The sequence below is a fragment of the Papaver somniferum genome, unplaced genomic scaffold (genome assembly GCF_003573695.1).
Source record: "Papaver somniferum cultivar HN1 unplaced genomic scaffold, ASM357369v1 unplaced-scaffold_117, whole genome shotgun sequence".
In the NCBI taxonomy this organism is placed as follows: Eukaryota; Viridiplantae; Streptophyta; class Magnoliopsida; order Ranunculales; family Papaveraceae; genus Papaver; species Papaver somniferum.
In genome coordinates this window covers 2,288,934-2,305,169 of record NW_020620714.1, presented here as the reverse complement: position 1 = coordinate 2,305,169, position 16,236 = coordinate 2,288,934, and the positions used below count along the sequence as shown (strand labels likewise).

At 38.3% G+C, this 16,236-nt stretch overlaps 1 protein-coding gene across 2 annotated transcripts; it reads right to left on the bottom strand.

The window, feature by feature from the left end:
* Positions 1-8,229: 8,229 nt before the first annotated feature.
* On the bottom strand, positions 8,230-9,798 carry LOC113330225 (repetitive proline-rich cell wall protein 1-like). 2 transcript variants are annotated; one of them, XM_026577088.1, is made up of 2 exons: positions 9,531-9,798; positions 8,230-9,464 (listed from the first exon to the last, which is right to left on the bottom strand). In XM_026577088.1, exons 1-2 carry the CDS (start codon positions 9,771-9,773, stop codon positions 8,547-8,549), a joined length of 1,161 nt encoding a protein of 386 aa, XP_026432873.1. In that variant the 5' UTR covers positions 9,774-9,798; the 3' UTR covers positions 8,230-8,546. The 2 variants fall into 2 exon arrangements, with proteins under 2 accessions (XP_026432873.1, XP_026432872.1); XM_026577087.1 differs by having other exon boundaries at positions 8,230-9,798.
* Positions 9,799-16,236: the final 6,438 nt, after the last annotated feature.

Below are 16,236 nucleotides of genomic sequence, written 5' to 3'. Positions count from 1 at the left end.
TCTGCCAGTTGATGAACCAATTTTCCCGCCAAAAAGTTTATTTGAATTTGAGAAGAAGGTGCCCCTTATCCAGAGTGCTGGGGTGCGAATAGTAATTTGGGTGGAAATAGTAATTTTTCTGGGATCCTCCGGTACATTTCTCGGGACGTTTCCGGTGCATTTCTGGGGTGCCTTTCAGTGCATTTCTCCGGGGTGTAAAACATTACTTATTGAGCAACTCTTTCTACACAAGGGGTATTTCTCCAAAAACACCTAAACAAACATAAAAACACCACAATAAGCAAAAATGGGTACTAACAAAATACACAAAAGAGATGAAAGTAGACACATAAATGCGTCTATCAACACATTTGCTTGGAGCATGGTGAAAATGCCAGGAATTGATCCACGGGTAGTTTGTCATAGATTGGAGCTAGATCCGACAGTCAAAAAAATCAGGCAACGAATAAGGAAGATCGCCACAACATATCATGAGCAAATCGATAAGGAAATTTAAAAGATGATGGATGCAGGAATCATAAGGCCGGCAAAGTATCCAGATTGGATTGCGACCATGGTAATCGTGCCCAGAAAGAACAATGGAATAAGAATATATATTGATTTTAGCGACCTGAATACCGCGTGCCCCAAAAATAGCTTTCCCCTAACAAATATCCCACAGATGGTGGAATCAGCATCAGGATACAAAAGGTTGTCATCCATGGATGGGTATTGTGGATACAATCAAATACCATTGGCTGAGGAAGACCAGGAACACACGGCTTTCTTCGCTCCTAGGGGGTTGTACTGTTACACCAGGATGCCATATGGATTGAAAATTGCGGGGGAGACATATAAACGGATGGTGGAGAAAATTTTCGCCAAGTGGGTACATACGAAGTTAGAAGTTTATGTGGATGATATGCTGGTCAAGACAAAGGATTCAGGGGAGCATGTGGAAGACCTGAGAGAGATCTTTGAACAGATGAGGAAATACAAAATGAAGATAAACTTAATAAAGTGCATCTTTAGGGTTGAATCAGCGAAGTTTCTGGGACATATAGTTTCACGAAAAGGCATAGAAGTTGACCCAGCAAAAGTCCAGGCTATACTAGAAATGCCTTCACCTGCCACCATAAAAGACATACAGAAATTAAATGGGCGGATAACGTCTTTGGGAAGATTTATCTCGCGGTCCTCAAACAAATTTAAGCACTTCTTTGACATTTTGAAGAAAGGAGAAAAGTTCGCGTGGACGCAAGAGTGTTAAGAAGCTTTGAAGGATATAAAGGAGTACCTTATTAAATTGTCAATCTTACAAAAACCAGAACCCGGAGAGGAGCTGTTGCTTTGTCTCGCGGCAACACAAAACACTATTAGTGCCGTCTTACTTCGGAACGACGAGGGGTAGAGAAACCAATCTTTCAGGTTCAAAAAACCCTTAGCTCCGCGTAGAAAAATTACCCAAAGATTGAAAATTTGATACTAGTAATTTTTTACACATCACAAAAGTTATGGACTTATTTCCAAACCCACAGAATTAAACTCCTTACAAGAATTCCTGTAGAATCAGTCTTGAAGAATTCAAAAAGAGTTTGGAGAGTAGAAAGATGGAATACCTAGATTGATCAATTTAAGCTAAAGTATGAAGTACAGACTTCTACGAAGTCACACATAATCGCAGAGTTTCTCGCTGAATTTCTCTCGGGATCGAGAAGACGAAAGCATAGGGGAAATGATGGATGTAGACAACAGTCGGCCAGACCCTAAGGACTTATTACAATAGAATCATCCCAGAAGATGGGATATATTCGTCGACGGATCATCAAACAGTTGCGGAGGAGGAATAGGAATAGTATTCACTTCGCCCACTGGGATCATGATAGTTTTCTGCTTTCGGTTGGAATACAAAGCAACAAATAATGAGACTGAGTATGAAGCGGTGATACAAGCTTTGAGGATTGTGAAAGGTGTATACTTTATATCATGGGACAGAGTTAATACCAACAAAGAAAATGGCGGCTTAGGCTTTCGTTACTTAGAGTGCTTCAATAAAGCTCTATTGAAAAATTCTGTATGGAGATTATACCACACCTCTAACCAACTTTGGGCAAATGCGTTAAAAGAGAAATTTTTTTCAGATACATCGATTTTACACTCAAAGAAGATGAAGAACACAACCTAGACATGGAAGAGCATTCAGGGTGAAATAGCATTTTTGCATAAGTACAGCTTCTGAGATGGAAAAAAAATCCTAACTTTGAGGATAATTGGATACTAGGGGAACAAGTACCACCTATCACAATAGGATACTTCAACTTAGCAGTATCTTACAATATTGTAAGTAATCTCATTGACAAAGAAAAAAATATTTGGAAAGTCTGGATTTTACATCAGCTTTTCTCACCTGCATATATCCTCAAAATTTTGTGTATGGAAATCCCTATTCACTCTCTATACAAGCTAATATGGTCACTTACTCGCAATCGGAAATTTACAGTCAAGTCTGCATACAGAAAATTGGTGGAGATAAAAAAAAAATGCAGCTGCAAACTATGATGCTGAGATGGAAGCTTTTCGGAAACAACTATGGAAATTAAATACTTTACCAAGGATTAAAACCTTCCTGTGGAATTGCATCAAGACATAATTCCATCGAGTGAACGTATGGGGAGGGTAATGCATTACAATAGAGAAATTTGCAGCATTTGTCAACATGAGACTGAAACAACTAAACATATTCAATGGGAATGCGCTTTTTCTCAAGCTGTTTGGACATAAGTTTCAGGTGCAAGGAGAAGCATGTCAGATACAAATCACATTGTATCTCAATGGATAAGAAGCTGGTTCACTAATGATTTCACCAAATTAGACAGTGAATGGATAAAAATGGCTAATGCTTGTTGGGAAATTTGGAAGCAATGTAGAGATGTTTTTGGTGGAAAAAAACCCAACCCGGTGGAAGTTATACACATTGTACAACACCTCAACAACATAACAGAAAAAGGAATGCACAAACACAAATTCCTGGACAACATCAATATCCTAGCTAACACTTTACATGTCATGTGGTCAGCGCCTAGTACACCATTTTACTCTATTTGCTGTGATGCTTCTTTTATAAAGATATTTCTACTGGTGAACTTTCACGAGGGAGTTGCATCTATGAGTGTGGACAATCAGACGCATAACATACAGAGATAGAAGGTTTGTTGCATGCCATAAAATGGGCAGAGGAACTCAACTTGCAGCATGTAATGTTCGAGATTGATGCGCAGAATGTGGTAATTCCAGCAAATGGAGAGTATCAAAAAGTCAGATGGGAATCTCAGGCTCTTATCTTAGAGATCATGGGTTTTTTAAGCAAGCACCAATCATGACTTCCATTTTTATTAGTAGAAAGTTAAATAAACCAGCAGATAAGCTGGATAAACATTCTCGTACTTTTCAAGTTAGTAGGAATTGGATACAATATCCACCAAACTTCATTGTTGAATTATTACATGCTGATACAATGCCTATAAGAGGTTCCAGTTTTTAAATAAAATTATTTCTTTGCATCAAAAAAAAAGTAATGGGAAAAGGAGATATAGGACACAAAAAGGAATAGAATAATCACCATCCACCAAAATTTCTAGTTATAGAGTTAGACACATAATGTTAAACCATATTTTTAACAAAAAAATGTAAGACACTTCTACGTCAAAAAGAAAAAAAAAATCAAATACAAAACCATTGGTCACTCTTCCGAACATATATGATCTTTTATAAGAAGTATCAATGTGTTTTTGATGAGAGTCTGATTATTTTTTACGTTACGGTTGATTAAGAAAAGACACATGTTGGTAAGTTTTCTTAAATAGAACGGGAAAAGACACTATTGTTGGTCATTTTCGTCTATGAGTTATCTTCCTTGAACTTTTTGTTAGAGCGATTCTCAAGGATCATCCGATTGAAGTCTGATAGGCTTGCACTAGATGGACTCTTGATAATATTTTTGAAGATTTACGACTCTTAGTTTTTCTTGGAAAATTATATTTATTTGCGACAGATTCTCTAAAAATACTACACTAAAAAATAAAAATTATATTTATTTGCGACAGATTTTCCATTTTCTTCTTCTTACTTTGGGTATATTATTTCAATAAAAATACTACACTAACGAAAATATGTACGGAACATTTTCTCATATACATCATTGGATTTCATCGTGAACCCTAATAGAGAGATTATTTAGCCATTACAAAAGAAGAAAAAAGGCTACGAAAACAAAAGAAAACTACATTAATGCTCGGTGGAACCGGCCTCCGCTCCTTGATTGAATATCATGTTATATATAGGTCCGTAAGAATCCTACCGACACAAATATATGTCCATCACTAGTGCATGGAAGTTCATCTCAAAGTTTCATATTTTTCTTCTACTGAATTTCCACCACTTCATTTGATCATTACTGACAAAACAACTCATTGAAAGTACTTTGGCTCCCATTGAAGATTTGGTGTAAGCAAACATAGAACTATATGCCCTAATTTTATCCCGAAGTGTCTGTTTCCTCCTTGGTAGTCCAGCAGATTCTGTAACAACGTTGCATGATATCGATGTAACGGCAACCGCACTTTACCAGTGGAACAACAGATTGAGAACTCAGGTTCATTAGTTGTTTAAGATTTATTATCTCTCCTCGTACAATTGCACTACTTTAACGACACGTATGTGTTCAAGCACCAAAGTTCCAAACCTTGTTTACTTCTTCTATATATATAAAGAATTTGATTAGAAATGCGCAAATTAACTTCACATGAAGAATACATAATTCGGAAACAGTCACTTGGATTTGGGATATGAAACATCAGATTATGTGTTAAATTAATGTGACACCATGCCATTTGTTGTAAGTATAAGGTTCACTAGTATACCTGAAATTAAGTTTTGCAAAGATGATCTTCTAGCATAATTAAGTTAAATTATGTGGTCTTTAATCTCGTTTCGCTTGATTCTCCTTCGATTGATCAAATGTCGTGATTAAGATCAGTGTCTCATCTATTGTTTTTGAATTAAATTTTGGATTCCCGATCGTATTTGAATTGATTTTTCAAATGGCGTGTTTGTTTTGCTATTATGTTCAATGATAATCTGCTAGGAGAGCGAACTATAGAGGAAGATAACTGTGAAGGGCAATCTTTTAACACTAATTGACCAAGAGGAGTGTCGTTTCAAACCCAATGAGCAAGAAACGCAAAACGTTAAGATTAAGAGTTTTCACAAAAGTAACTAATGAGTTTTCTCAAAAAGTCAGATTTTATAACCGATATATTTCAATATGTATAACAAAGTTGATTCCTTGAATGAAAAAAACGTATCATCCAAATTATTTATTTGCTTCTTTTTTTTTAACTCTTGGTTGTAATCACATGCATTAGTTGATCCATATTTTCATGGTTTGGCAAAGGTGGACCGTGAACCATCAATGCAACCCATCTCAAAATTTGAGTTTGAGTTTGAAAGGACGAAATTGTCGAAGGAAGATGTACGATAATTAATTTACCGAGAGGTATCTGAACAGCTTGATCTCAATTATTTTACATCATTCATTTAATAGATGCTTTGTAATATAACTATTTTCTTAAAATCTACAGATATTGGAGTATCATCCCCGAATGCTTCAGGAATACCTGAATGGTTCAGATCAAACTAGCTTCCTGTACCCAAGGTACGCCACGTGATTAGATTCTCCGATCAACTTTGTTTATTATCCTTCTTTGTGAGACACCCTTTTTGAAGACGACTTTTGTTGTGCAATTATTTCTTACTTTGTCTATTAGTGAACATTAGTCGTGTCATGATTGTGATCATCCTGGTTCATATCACAGTTGCTGGAACAATTGTCGACATAATTAGATGTTCTAGCATATTTCCTCGATATAACTTGCAGAAGCATGTTGATTTTCTTAATGCTCATTGTGGTTCTAGGTAAACCAGTTCTAGTATAATTGCAGATAAACATGCTCATTTTATCGTTATATCTTTAGGTACCTATCATGAGGTTTTTGCATGTTCACCTGTAGTACATTGGAATTTTGATCTTTGTTGAAACACTATATTCTTACACTCCATAACCTATATTTGAGGTTTGCCAAACTAAGCAATTTCTGATCAAATCTATTAGTTTTGCTTCAGTTATTAAAACTATTAGTCGGTTTGTTATCAAATTTAATAATTTAGAATAAATATTTTATCTCAAGAGGAGTAGTTATCATAACTGACCATTTGCTCATTTTATGCCAACATAGTGGAGTTGATCGTTTCAAAGGACAGTTTGCTCATTTGGAGGAGCATTGTGTTAAAAGCGGTGAGAGAAGCACTCCTCCACTTCAGAGACAACATGCGTCTTTACCTAGGTAATTGTTTATACTCAATCATCTCATTGTCCCAATCATCGAAGTGCCAAAGATCTCTAAAAATTCACTCAGAATGATGTTGTTGAAGATGATTCATCTACTTAATTAATTTGTAGCAAATATTATTATCTTTACTTTTTTCCTTGAAAGCATTTGCAAAATGTAAATACAGAGCTCATAGTTTCCAACAGCAGAAAATATATGAAACATCTCACTTCTTAAACATAAATTACTAATACGATTAAAATACAACGAAACATCTCTACATGTTCACCTTTCTTGTTTATTGAGATGCTTCATCATTTATTGCAGCACATGATTCGCAAAAATAATGCAATTTCTTAGCGACTTATGTTAAGGTCGTTAGAGTTCACAAGGGGACATCACGACATGGTCATAATACTTTTCTGTAGGTCGTAAACTAGTAATTACATCCAACCTACTTTCTGTCCACTTTCAACTTGTGTCTTATGATCATCCTGGTGCTTGGAGTCTGTATCGAGAACCACAGATAAGATTCTTATTGGCAGTACTGACATCGTTTTCTTATAGTATACATTTTGTTTTCTTTACATATTTGTGCACCTACTGAAATTGGGATTTATTTGTCTTTTTCCATCTGAACTGATACGCTAGATTTTGGTTTCCACTCAACATTACTGCCTACTGACAAGAATTCGTTTTTTGAGTTACACTGTCAAATGTTTAACAGATTTGGTAATCTTACTTCTATTGTTTGTTTCATATGATTTGTCATCAAAGTTTCTATTTAGTTACTTCCTTTTCGTTTTATTGATGCAGTATCACTATCCAAGAACGTCTGCATAAGATAACAGAGTTTGTGAGTGAAGTTGCTCTTTACAGATATCAGTCATCAAATCTCATAACAAAATAAATAAGAACAATGTGCCTCCTGGTTCTAATGCTGATTTGGGAACTTCTGCTGTACATCTCAACAGCGCAGTAGCCGTACTGCATGTGAAATAGTTAAAATTGCACGTAACAGCCTTATTATGATGAAAATATGACAAAGATAAGAAATTTGACTTGGTTGTCCTTGCTGGTACACAGTCGAAAACATTATTATACAATTGGTTAGTTATTTATATGATAATGTTGGAGGTTTTATCTCTGCTTCTGTAATGGGATTTTTATAATAGCCATTCCACATTTGTGCTGTTCTGTGTGAAGGTGGTTCGGCGAAGTTCTACCAACTCAGAAAAAGATATACTGAAAATACGAGATGCTGCGAATTCAACATCCATAATATATTAGTAACCCTATTCACTTATTCTGTGTATTTTTAACGGCTAATGACTGATGAGATTTTTTTTTTTTTTTTTGATAAAGAAATGACTGATGAAACGTCAAGCACATTCCACTTATGGAACAATTAAAGAAAAAAATCACTTCTGGAATTAGCCAACATTGCTGAAGTACAAATGGGTACCGTTGAGCTTGCTCTTGAGTACAAAATCAATTCATATAATTTTATTGCCACTCCTTGGATGTTGTTAGGCTTGTAAATTGGACCTGGAACCGCACACACATTTATGCTAGCTGGTGAAATGTCAAAGTACAGCAAGGTGAAAAACCTGACTGCGGATGTGTGAGGAAATGGAGATCTTCCATAGCATTGAGGAAAACCAATACTTAAAACCACTAAATTGTAATGGCAGAATGAGACTTGTGAAGAAGGTCTGACGTGTTTTATTGTACATTAAGATCTTCCAAAGGAATATTTGTATGCTTATGAGGAAATGGCTACCAGCAAATTTAGTCAAAACGTTTTTCGACGAAGATGATTTATCTAGAAATATGTAAATACAAAGCTCACAATTTCCAACCATAGAAAATATATGAAATTATTGCAACATAGAGCTTCAATTGCTCATAATTAAACACCAAATACAAACAAAAATTACAAACGAAATACAATGAAACATCTCTACATGTTCATCTTTCTTATACAATGTATATTGAGACGCTTCATTTTTTATTGAAGAATATGAATTGCAAAAGCTTGCGGGACTTGAAGATATTCATCGAACTGGTAACTGGTAATGAGGAGCCTTACCACGAGGAAGTGATGTGAATATGTGAGCAGTCGGAGGAGGTGATTCATACTTGAAAACTATTGGGAGTAAGCTGGGGCGGTGACCGTTCTTAGTAGATGGGGGTGGGAGGCTTGTAAACTGGTGTAGGTTTGTAAACTGGGGTAGGCTCGTAAACTGGAGCCTTGTAGACTGGTTTAGGCGTGTAGACGGGAGCCTTGTACACTGGTTTAGGAGCGTAGACGGGAGCCTTGTAATAAGGTTTAGGTGTGTAGATAGGAGCTTTGTAGACTGGTTTAGGAGTGTATACGGGAGCCTTGTAGACTGGTTTAGGAGTGTAGACGGGAGCCTTGTAGTAAGGTTTAGGAGTGTAGACGCGAGCCTTGTAGTAAGGTTTAGGTGTGTAGGCGGGAGCTTTGTAGACTGGTTTAGGCGTGTACACAGGAGCTTTGTAGATTGGTTTAGGCGTGTAGACGGGAGCTTTGTAGATTGGTTTAGGCGTGTAGACGGGAGCCTTGTAGACTGGTTTAGGAGTGTAGACGGGAGCCTTGTAATAAGGTTTAGGAGTGTAGACAGGAGCCTTGTAATAAGGTTTAGGAGCTTTGTAGATTGGTTTAGGCGTGTAGACAGGAGCTTTGTAGATTGGTTTAGCCGTGTAGACCGGAGCTTTGTAGACTGGTTTAGGAGTGTATACGGGAGCCTTGTAGACTGGTTTAGGAGTGTATACGGGAGCCTTGTAGTAAGGTTTAGGCGTGTAGACCGGAGCCTTGTAATAAGGTTTAGGTGAGTATATGGGAGCTTTGTAAACTGGTTTAGGAGTGTATACCGGAGCCTTGTAGTAAGGTTTAGGTGTGTATACGGGAGCTTTGTAAACTGGTTTAGGATTGTAGACCGGAGCCTTGTAGTAAGGTTTAGGCGTGTAGACGGGAGCTTTGTAGACTGGTTTAGGCGTGTAGACGGGAGGCTTGTAGACTGGTTTAGGTGTGTAGACGGGAGCTTTGTAGACAGGTTTAGGAGTGTAGACCGGAACCTTGTAGTAAGGTTTAGGCGTGTAGACGGGAGCTTTGTAGACTGGTTTTGGAGTGTAAACCGGAGCCTTGTAGTAAGGTTTAGGCGTGTAGACTGGTTTAGGCGTGTAGACCGGAGCCTTATAAACTGGTTCAGGCGTATAAACTGGAGCAGGTTTATATACTGGTGCAGGCTTATACACCGGAGTTGGAGGTGGTGGTGAATCATAGAAATAACCATTTGCGGTGGTTTGAGAAGGGAAGCTAAGAGATATGAATAGCACTAAAAAAATGGTGATAGAAGAAGTCATTGAGGCTCCAATTCCTGCCATCCTGATCTTTTGTATTTTCTAATGCTGTTTCTGTGGTGTATCTTCTCATACACTTCGCATTCCTATTTATATACTTCTTATTTGATAATGTTCTTGAATTAAAAATATCCCAGTTGTGGCAAAATGAAATGAAAAAAGAGGACATAATTGAAACAGTTTGTTTGCGGAATTTCCACCTTGATGCGAAATTTTGATCATTTGACTTGGCATGGCTATCCTTGCTGGTAGACATTATCGTCTAGCATTATTGCCCAATTGGTTAGTTTAATTTTTTGATAATGCTGGAGGTTTTGCGGTGGGATTTTAATAATAGCCTGTTTAATTATCCAGATATGGGTGCTATTCTGTTCATGTTAATTTTCTGAGGTATATCAAGGTGGTTTTGCAGATCAAGTCCAGAGATTGTGGCCCTTGAATTGAAAGCCAATGAGAAACGCCACTGTGTCGGGGGTAATATCTTTAGGAAATTTCCACCATAAAGTGAAGTTTTTGATCGTTTGACTTGGTTGTCCTTGCTGGTACACACTGGAAAACATTATTGTACAATTGGTTAGTTATTTATATGATAATGCTGGAGGTTTTACGGAACTGCTTCTGTAATGGAATTTTTATAATAGCCATTTCACATTTGTGCCGTTCTGTGTGAAGGTGGTACCGCGAAGTTCTACCAACTCAGAAAAAGGTATACTGAAAATACGAGATGTTACGGATTCTACATCCATAATATATTACGCAACCCTATTCACTTATTATTTTTGTGTATTTTTAACGAGTAATGACTAATGAGATTGATGTAACAACATAAATGTACAAATAGACAATATAGCTTTGTCAGTGGTGAAAAATAATATGCAGAAAGACTTTATCTCTTTTCTGGCTTATGATGCAACATGAATATCATTTTCGTGCATGTGTCGGAGAACTAATTCTACGACTCAGATCTTTTTCGTTTCAAGCTTAATTTCAAACACATATTCTGTATGATACGACAGGGTCACTTTACATTACGAACTTGGAGTGAGATTCTTTAATTTTATACAAACAGTTTGAATATTTCAAAGTCGACTATAGTCATTGTAGATACCAAAATATGGACCGCCAGGTGGATATAGGAAAGACACGAGAATCCGGTTTAAAGATCATGTATCTTGTTCTGAAGATCTTCCTCAGTGACTTGTCAAATCAAGTCAGAGTCACCATTATTGACTAGTTGACGAGGTAAAAGCGATGTGCGAGATAGTGTTTCATCACGAAGTAAGCTCCTAGGGGAACATGGGCCATGAAGGATCAATGGAGTACCCTACAAGATACCCGCCGTGAAGTGGAAAAGGACGAAGTAAGATTACCTGGCTGAGAAGACAAGCCGCGAAGTAGATAAATTATGGAGCAAGAAAAGAGACAGGTGTCCCGACAAGCCCATGTGAAGTTGGCGAAAGAAGGGTAAAAGCTTTATGGAAAACGGTCTTGGCGAAGTGTAAAGCGCCTCTGCGAGAACGTGACGAGATAAAATGAGTTGTGATCCATTAGGGTTAGATGGCCTATAAATAGAGGTCCTTGGGAAATGTATTGGGGATCACATTTGGAGAGAGTGGGAGAGCTTAGCCTAGAGGGAAAGATTAGAATTTCCTTGTGTTCAAGAAATTGTATCTTTGTTACTTTGAATGATTCATCAATAAAGATTTATGTGTTTATATTACTTTGTATCTCTTAGATCTTGTTTACTATCACTTTGGGTGTACTACTGGATTTCCAGTAGTTAGATTTTGACATCCTGAAACAGGGATTAGATTGGGGTTCATCCTCATCTAAGATTTTGTGAAAAAATAAAACCATTTTAAGATTGTAATAGTTTGAAATTTAGGCGAGTTGTTTTGTGCAGATAGTTCTATAGAGTTAGTGATTTAGTAGTGTCTAAAGATCTAAGATCTGGAAGAGAAAGTCAGTGAGGCGGCAGACGGAACACCAGATTTAGCAAGAATTGAACGATGGAAGGAAAAGCAAGACGAGTGGAACCCCTAACAACGGTAAGGAGGAGCAAGCGGTTGGAAGCCCGAAAGGAAGGAGAGAAGGTATAAGCGTCCATAGAAGATGAAAAATGAGAAATCATAAGGAAATGTAAAGGCAAGCAGATCATATAGGATGAATCCATGACGGAACCAACTCAAATTGTGAAAGCCGGGGCTATTACGGAAGGGGAAACGAAGCGAGTAGAAGTAGAGGGGAACGAGGGTGACAAAGACTTGAAATTGAAAAAACCGAGTAAATCAATCCGTCGAGATAAGGGGCGAGTAAAGTACCAGCCGGAATGGCAAACAGGAACGGTAAAACGAGACAGTCATGTGAAACGAGAGGAATATGAACGTGGCAACAAAATAGAGGTTGAAATCTCGCAAGAGGAAAACTCTAGTTCCGAAATGATAAAGACTTTATCTCGGAAAAGGACCCTGTATTGGGAGGAGAGGCCCTACCAAGATTACGAACGAAGAATACAGAAAAGAAGGTTGCTAGAAGGATACGACCGAAAAAGAAACCTAAGAAGGCTGTTAGTGTAGGCGACAACGGAAAATCATAAATTAAGACACGAAGAAGGAATGAGGCGTGAGGAGCAAAGCAAAAACAAGGGGCGAGAAAGAGATATCGATGAATCGGTAAGAAGGATTATGGACCACGAAATATTACGAGAGCTGCGAAGATTGAGGATTCAGATGGGAAATTCACAAAGGCAAGACAATTTTCAATGGATGGAGAAGAAGCTTATGTTGACCGCTATGGTAAAAACAACGTCAGAAGGAGAGCTGAAGTGGATTGACCAAAAGAGGGAAAAATCCTTGCAGAAGGATCGAAAGCCGCGAAGTGATAAAGCCAAAAAACACCAGCTGAGGAACATAAATCCAACGAAGCCAGGAGTAAACTCTTGGATATAGTTAGAACTCTCAAAGCTTAACACAACTGTGGAGAGGATATGGGAGGAAGTGATACTGACTGAGGAAATTCCAACACCACCGAATATTGGAAGATAACCAACCCCTAGGAAGAGTCATGAGTTCTGCAGATATTATAGTTTTCATGGACATCATACAAACAATTGCAGGAGCGTTAGGAAGATCATACTTAACCTCATGGAACAGGGAAAACTCGCACATTACGTAGAAGGTCGGGAATTACCACCAGCACCTCAACATTATTATGAAAACCTGACGGGACAGCATCAAATTAACGCAGACCAAGGAGGGAAGTCATTTGGATGCAATTTTTTAGTACATTCAAAGGAAGATTTCCTCAGCTGCCAAGATAACGTGCTCTCAAGGATATACAAGGTGAACTATGAAGGGAACGAGGTATTTCCAATAGAAAAGAAAGAGCCACTAGAGGAATGGCAAAAGAGAGACATATCATTTTCAGCACGGGATGCATCAAAAGGAGGGGATCAGCATATGAAATCATTGGTCATCACCTTGACCATTTGTAAACATTTGTTAGAAGAAGAAATCCAACAAAGAATGTGCGTTGTGGACAAGGTCTTGGTAGATATGGGGAGTTCGGTTGATGTCCTCTTCTACCATACGTTCAAAGCCTTGGGGTATGAGGATTCTGACATGATACCATCGGTATATGCACTTTACGGATTCAATGGGGTGGTAACGAAACCAAAAGGCGACATACGTGTGAGGATCCTCACAGGAGAATTAGAAACAATGGTTACCGTTTGCGTGGTGGATGTGGAGTCACCCTACAACGCCCTCGTGGGCCGACCATGGATCCATGGGATAAAGGGAGTCGCGTCAACCTACCACCAATTGTTACGATTCCCCATTCCCAGTGGGATTGGTGAAATACGTGGAAGCACCGAGGATGCTGAAGAATGCGATGAGAAGGACATTGAGAATTATGAGGGAAGATTGAAAAGGAAGAAGGAACGAAAGAAGAAAATGCTTGAGTTGAAAAAAGAGGATGAGCTAAGGGTATACATGGCAAGAGATAAATAAGGATGGGCAATCCCCAGTGAGATACCAGAAGAAGAAGGAGAGCTCGTGAAACCGATAAAGGAGCCGACACCACTAGGAGAACCAGTCATAAACTTTGCTGTGGTGGAACCAACAAAGGACGTAAACTTGGGGACTGACATGAACCCAAGATCCTAAAAATTGGGACGACAATGGACAAAGAAGAAGCATGGTGAAAATGCCAGGAATTGATCCACGAGTAGTATGTCATAGATCGGAGCTAGATCCGACAGTCAAACCAATCAGGCAACGAATAAGGAAGATCGCCACAACATATCATGAGCAAATCGATAAGGAACTTTAAAAGATGATGGATGCAGGAATCATAAGGCCGGCAAAGTATCCAGATTGGATTGCGAACATGGTAATCGTGCCCAAAAAGAACAATGGAATAAGAATATGTATTGATTTTAGCGACCTGAATACCGCGTGCCCCAAAGATAGCTTTTCCCTAACAAATATCCCACAGATGGTGGAATCAGCATCAGGATACAAAAGGTTGTCATCCATGGATGGATATTGTGGATACAATCAAATACCATTGGCTGAGGAAGACCAGGAACACACGGCTTTCTTCGCTCCCAGGGGGTTGTACTGTTACACCAGGATGCCATTTGGATTGAAAAATGCGGGGGCGACATATCATCGGATGGTGGAGAAAATTTTCGCCAAGTGGGTACATACGAAGTTAGAAGTTTATGTGGATGATATGCTGATCAAGACAAAGGATTCAGGGGAACATGTGGAAGACCTGAGAGAGATCTTTGAACAGATGAGGAAATACAAAATGAATATAAACTTAATAAGTGCATCTTTAGGGTTGAATCAGCGAATTTTCTGGGACATATAGTTTCACGAAAAAGCATAGAAGTTGACCCAGCAAAAGTCCAGGCTATACTAGAAATACCTTCAACTGCCACCATAAAAGACATACATAAATTAAATGGGCAGATAACGGCTTTGGGAAGATTTATCTCGCGGTTCTCAGACAAATTTAAGCATTTCTTTGACATTTTGAAGAAAATAGCAAATTTCGCGTGGACGCAAGAGTGTTAAGAAGCTTTGAAGGGTATAAAGGAGTACCTTATTAAATTGTAAATCTTATAAAAACCAGAACCCGGAGAAGAGCTATTGCTTTGTCTCGCGGAAACACCAAACGCTATTAGTGCCGTCTTACTTCGGAACGACGAGGGGTAGAGAAACCAATTTTTCAGGTCCTAAAAACCCTTAGCTCCGCGGAGAAAAATTACCCAAAGATTGAAAAATTGATACTAGCAATTTTTTACACATCACAAAAGTTATGGACTTATTTCCAAACCCACAAAATTAAAGTCCTTACAAGAATTCCTATAGAATCAGTCTTGAAGAATTCAAAAAGAGTTTGGAGAGTAGAAAGATGGAATACCCAGATTGATCAATTTAAGCTAAAGTATGAAGTACGGACTTCTACGAAGTCACACATAATCGCAGAGTTTCTCGCTGAATTTCTCTCGGGATCGAGAAGACGAAAGCAAAGGGGAAATGATGGATGTAGACGACATTCGGCCAGACCCTAAGGACTTATTACAATAGAATCATCCCAGAAGATGGGATATATTCGTCGACGGATCATCAAACAGTTGCGGAGGAGGAATAGTAATAGTATTCACTTCGCCCACTGGGATCATGATAGTTTTTTGCTTTCGGTTGGAATACAAAGCAACAAATAATGAGACTGAGTATGAAGCGGTGATACAAGCTTTGAGGATTGTGAAAGAAATTGGATTATACGAAGTACGAATTACCAGTGATTCGCAGCTAGTGGTTCGCCAAATTGAAGGAAGATATAACACAGTTGATCCGGCGATGCAAAGATGTCAGCAACTCGTGAAAGAATACTCAATGAAGATACGAAGCCTTATTTGGAGAAACATAGGCCGAAACAATAACAGACATGCGGATGCACTTGACTTTATAGCCTCAATGATTGAGGATCCAAAAATCGGGCATATCATGATTGAGCGGTTAATGCAACCTTCAGTAAGCAGAGTGGAAAGGGAGTCCCAAGTGATAATGGTAGAAGAAATAGATGTGGAAATAAGCGATGATGATTGGCGAGCCCCCACCTATAACTATCCATCTCATCAAATGGGAGTTTTCAGAATCCCAAAGAAAACATTAAAAGAAATGGACGCTGTACAACGGAGATTCTGGTGGAAGAAAAAAGAAAGAAAAGGTGTATACTTTATATCATGGGACAGAGTTAATACCAACAAAGAAAATGGCTGCTTAGGCTTTCGTTACTTAGAGTGCTTCAATAAATCTATACTGGCAAATTCTGTATGGAGATTATACCACACCTCTCACCAACTTTGGGCAAAGGCGTTAAAAGAGAAATTTTTTCCAGTTACATCGATTTTACACTCAAAGAAGATGAAGAACACAACCTAGACATGGCAGAGCATTCAGGGTGAAGTAGC

What these genes read in the sequence shown, in the direction of transcription:
- LOC113330225 (XM_026577087.1), bottom strand. Translation starts at nt 9,773, where the DNA reads ATGGCAGGAATTGGAGCCTCAATGACTTCTTCTATCACCATTTTTTTA.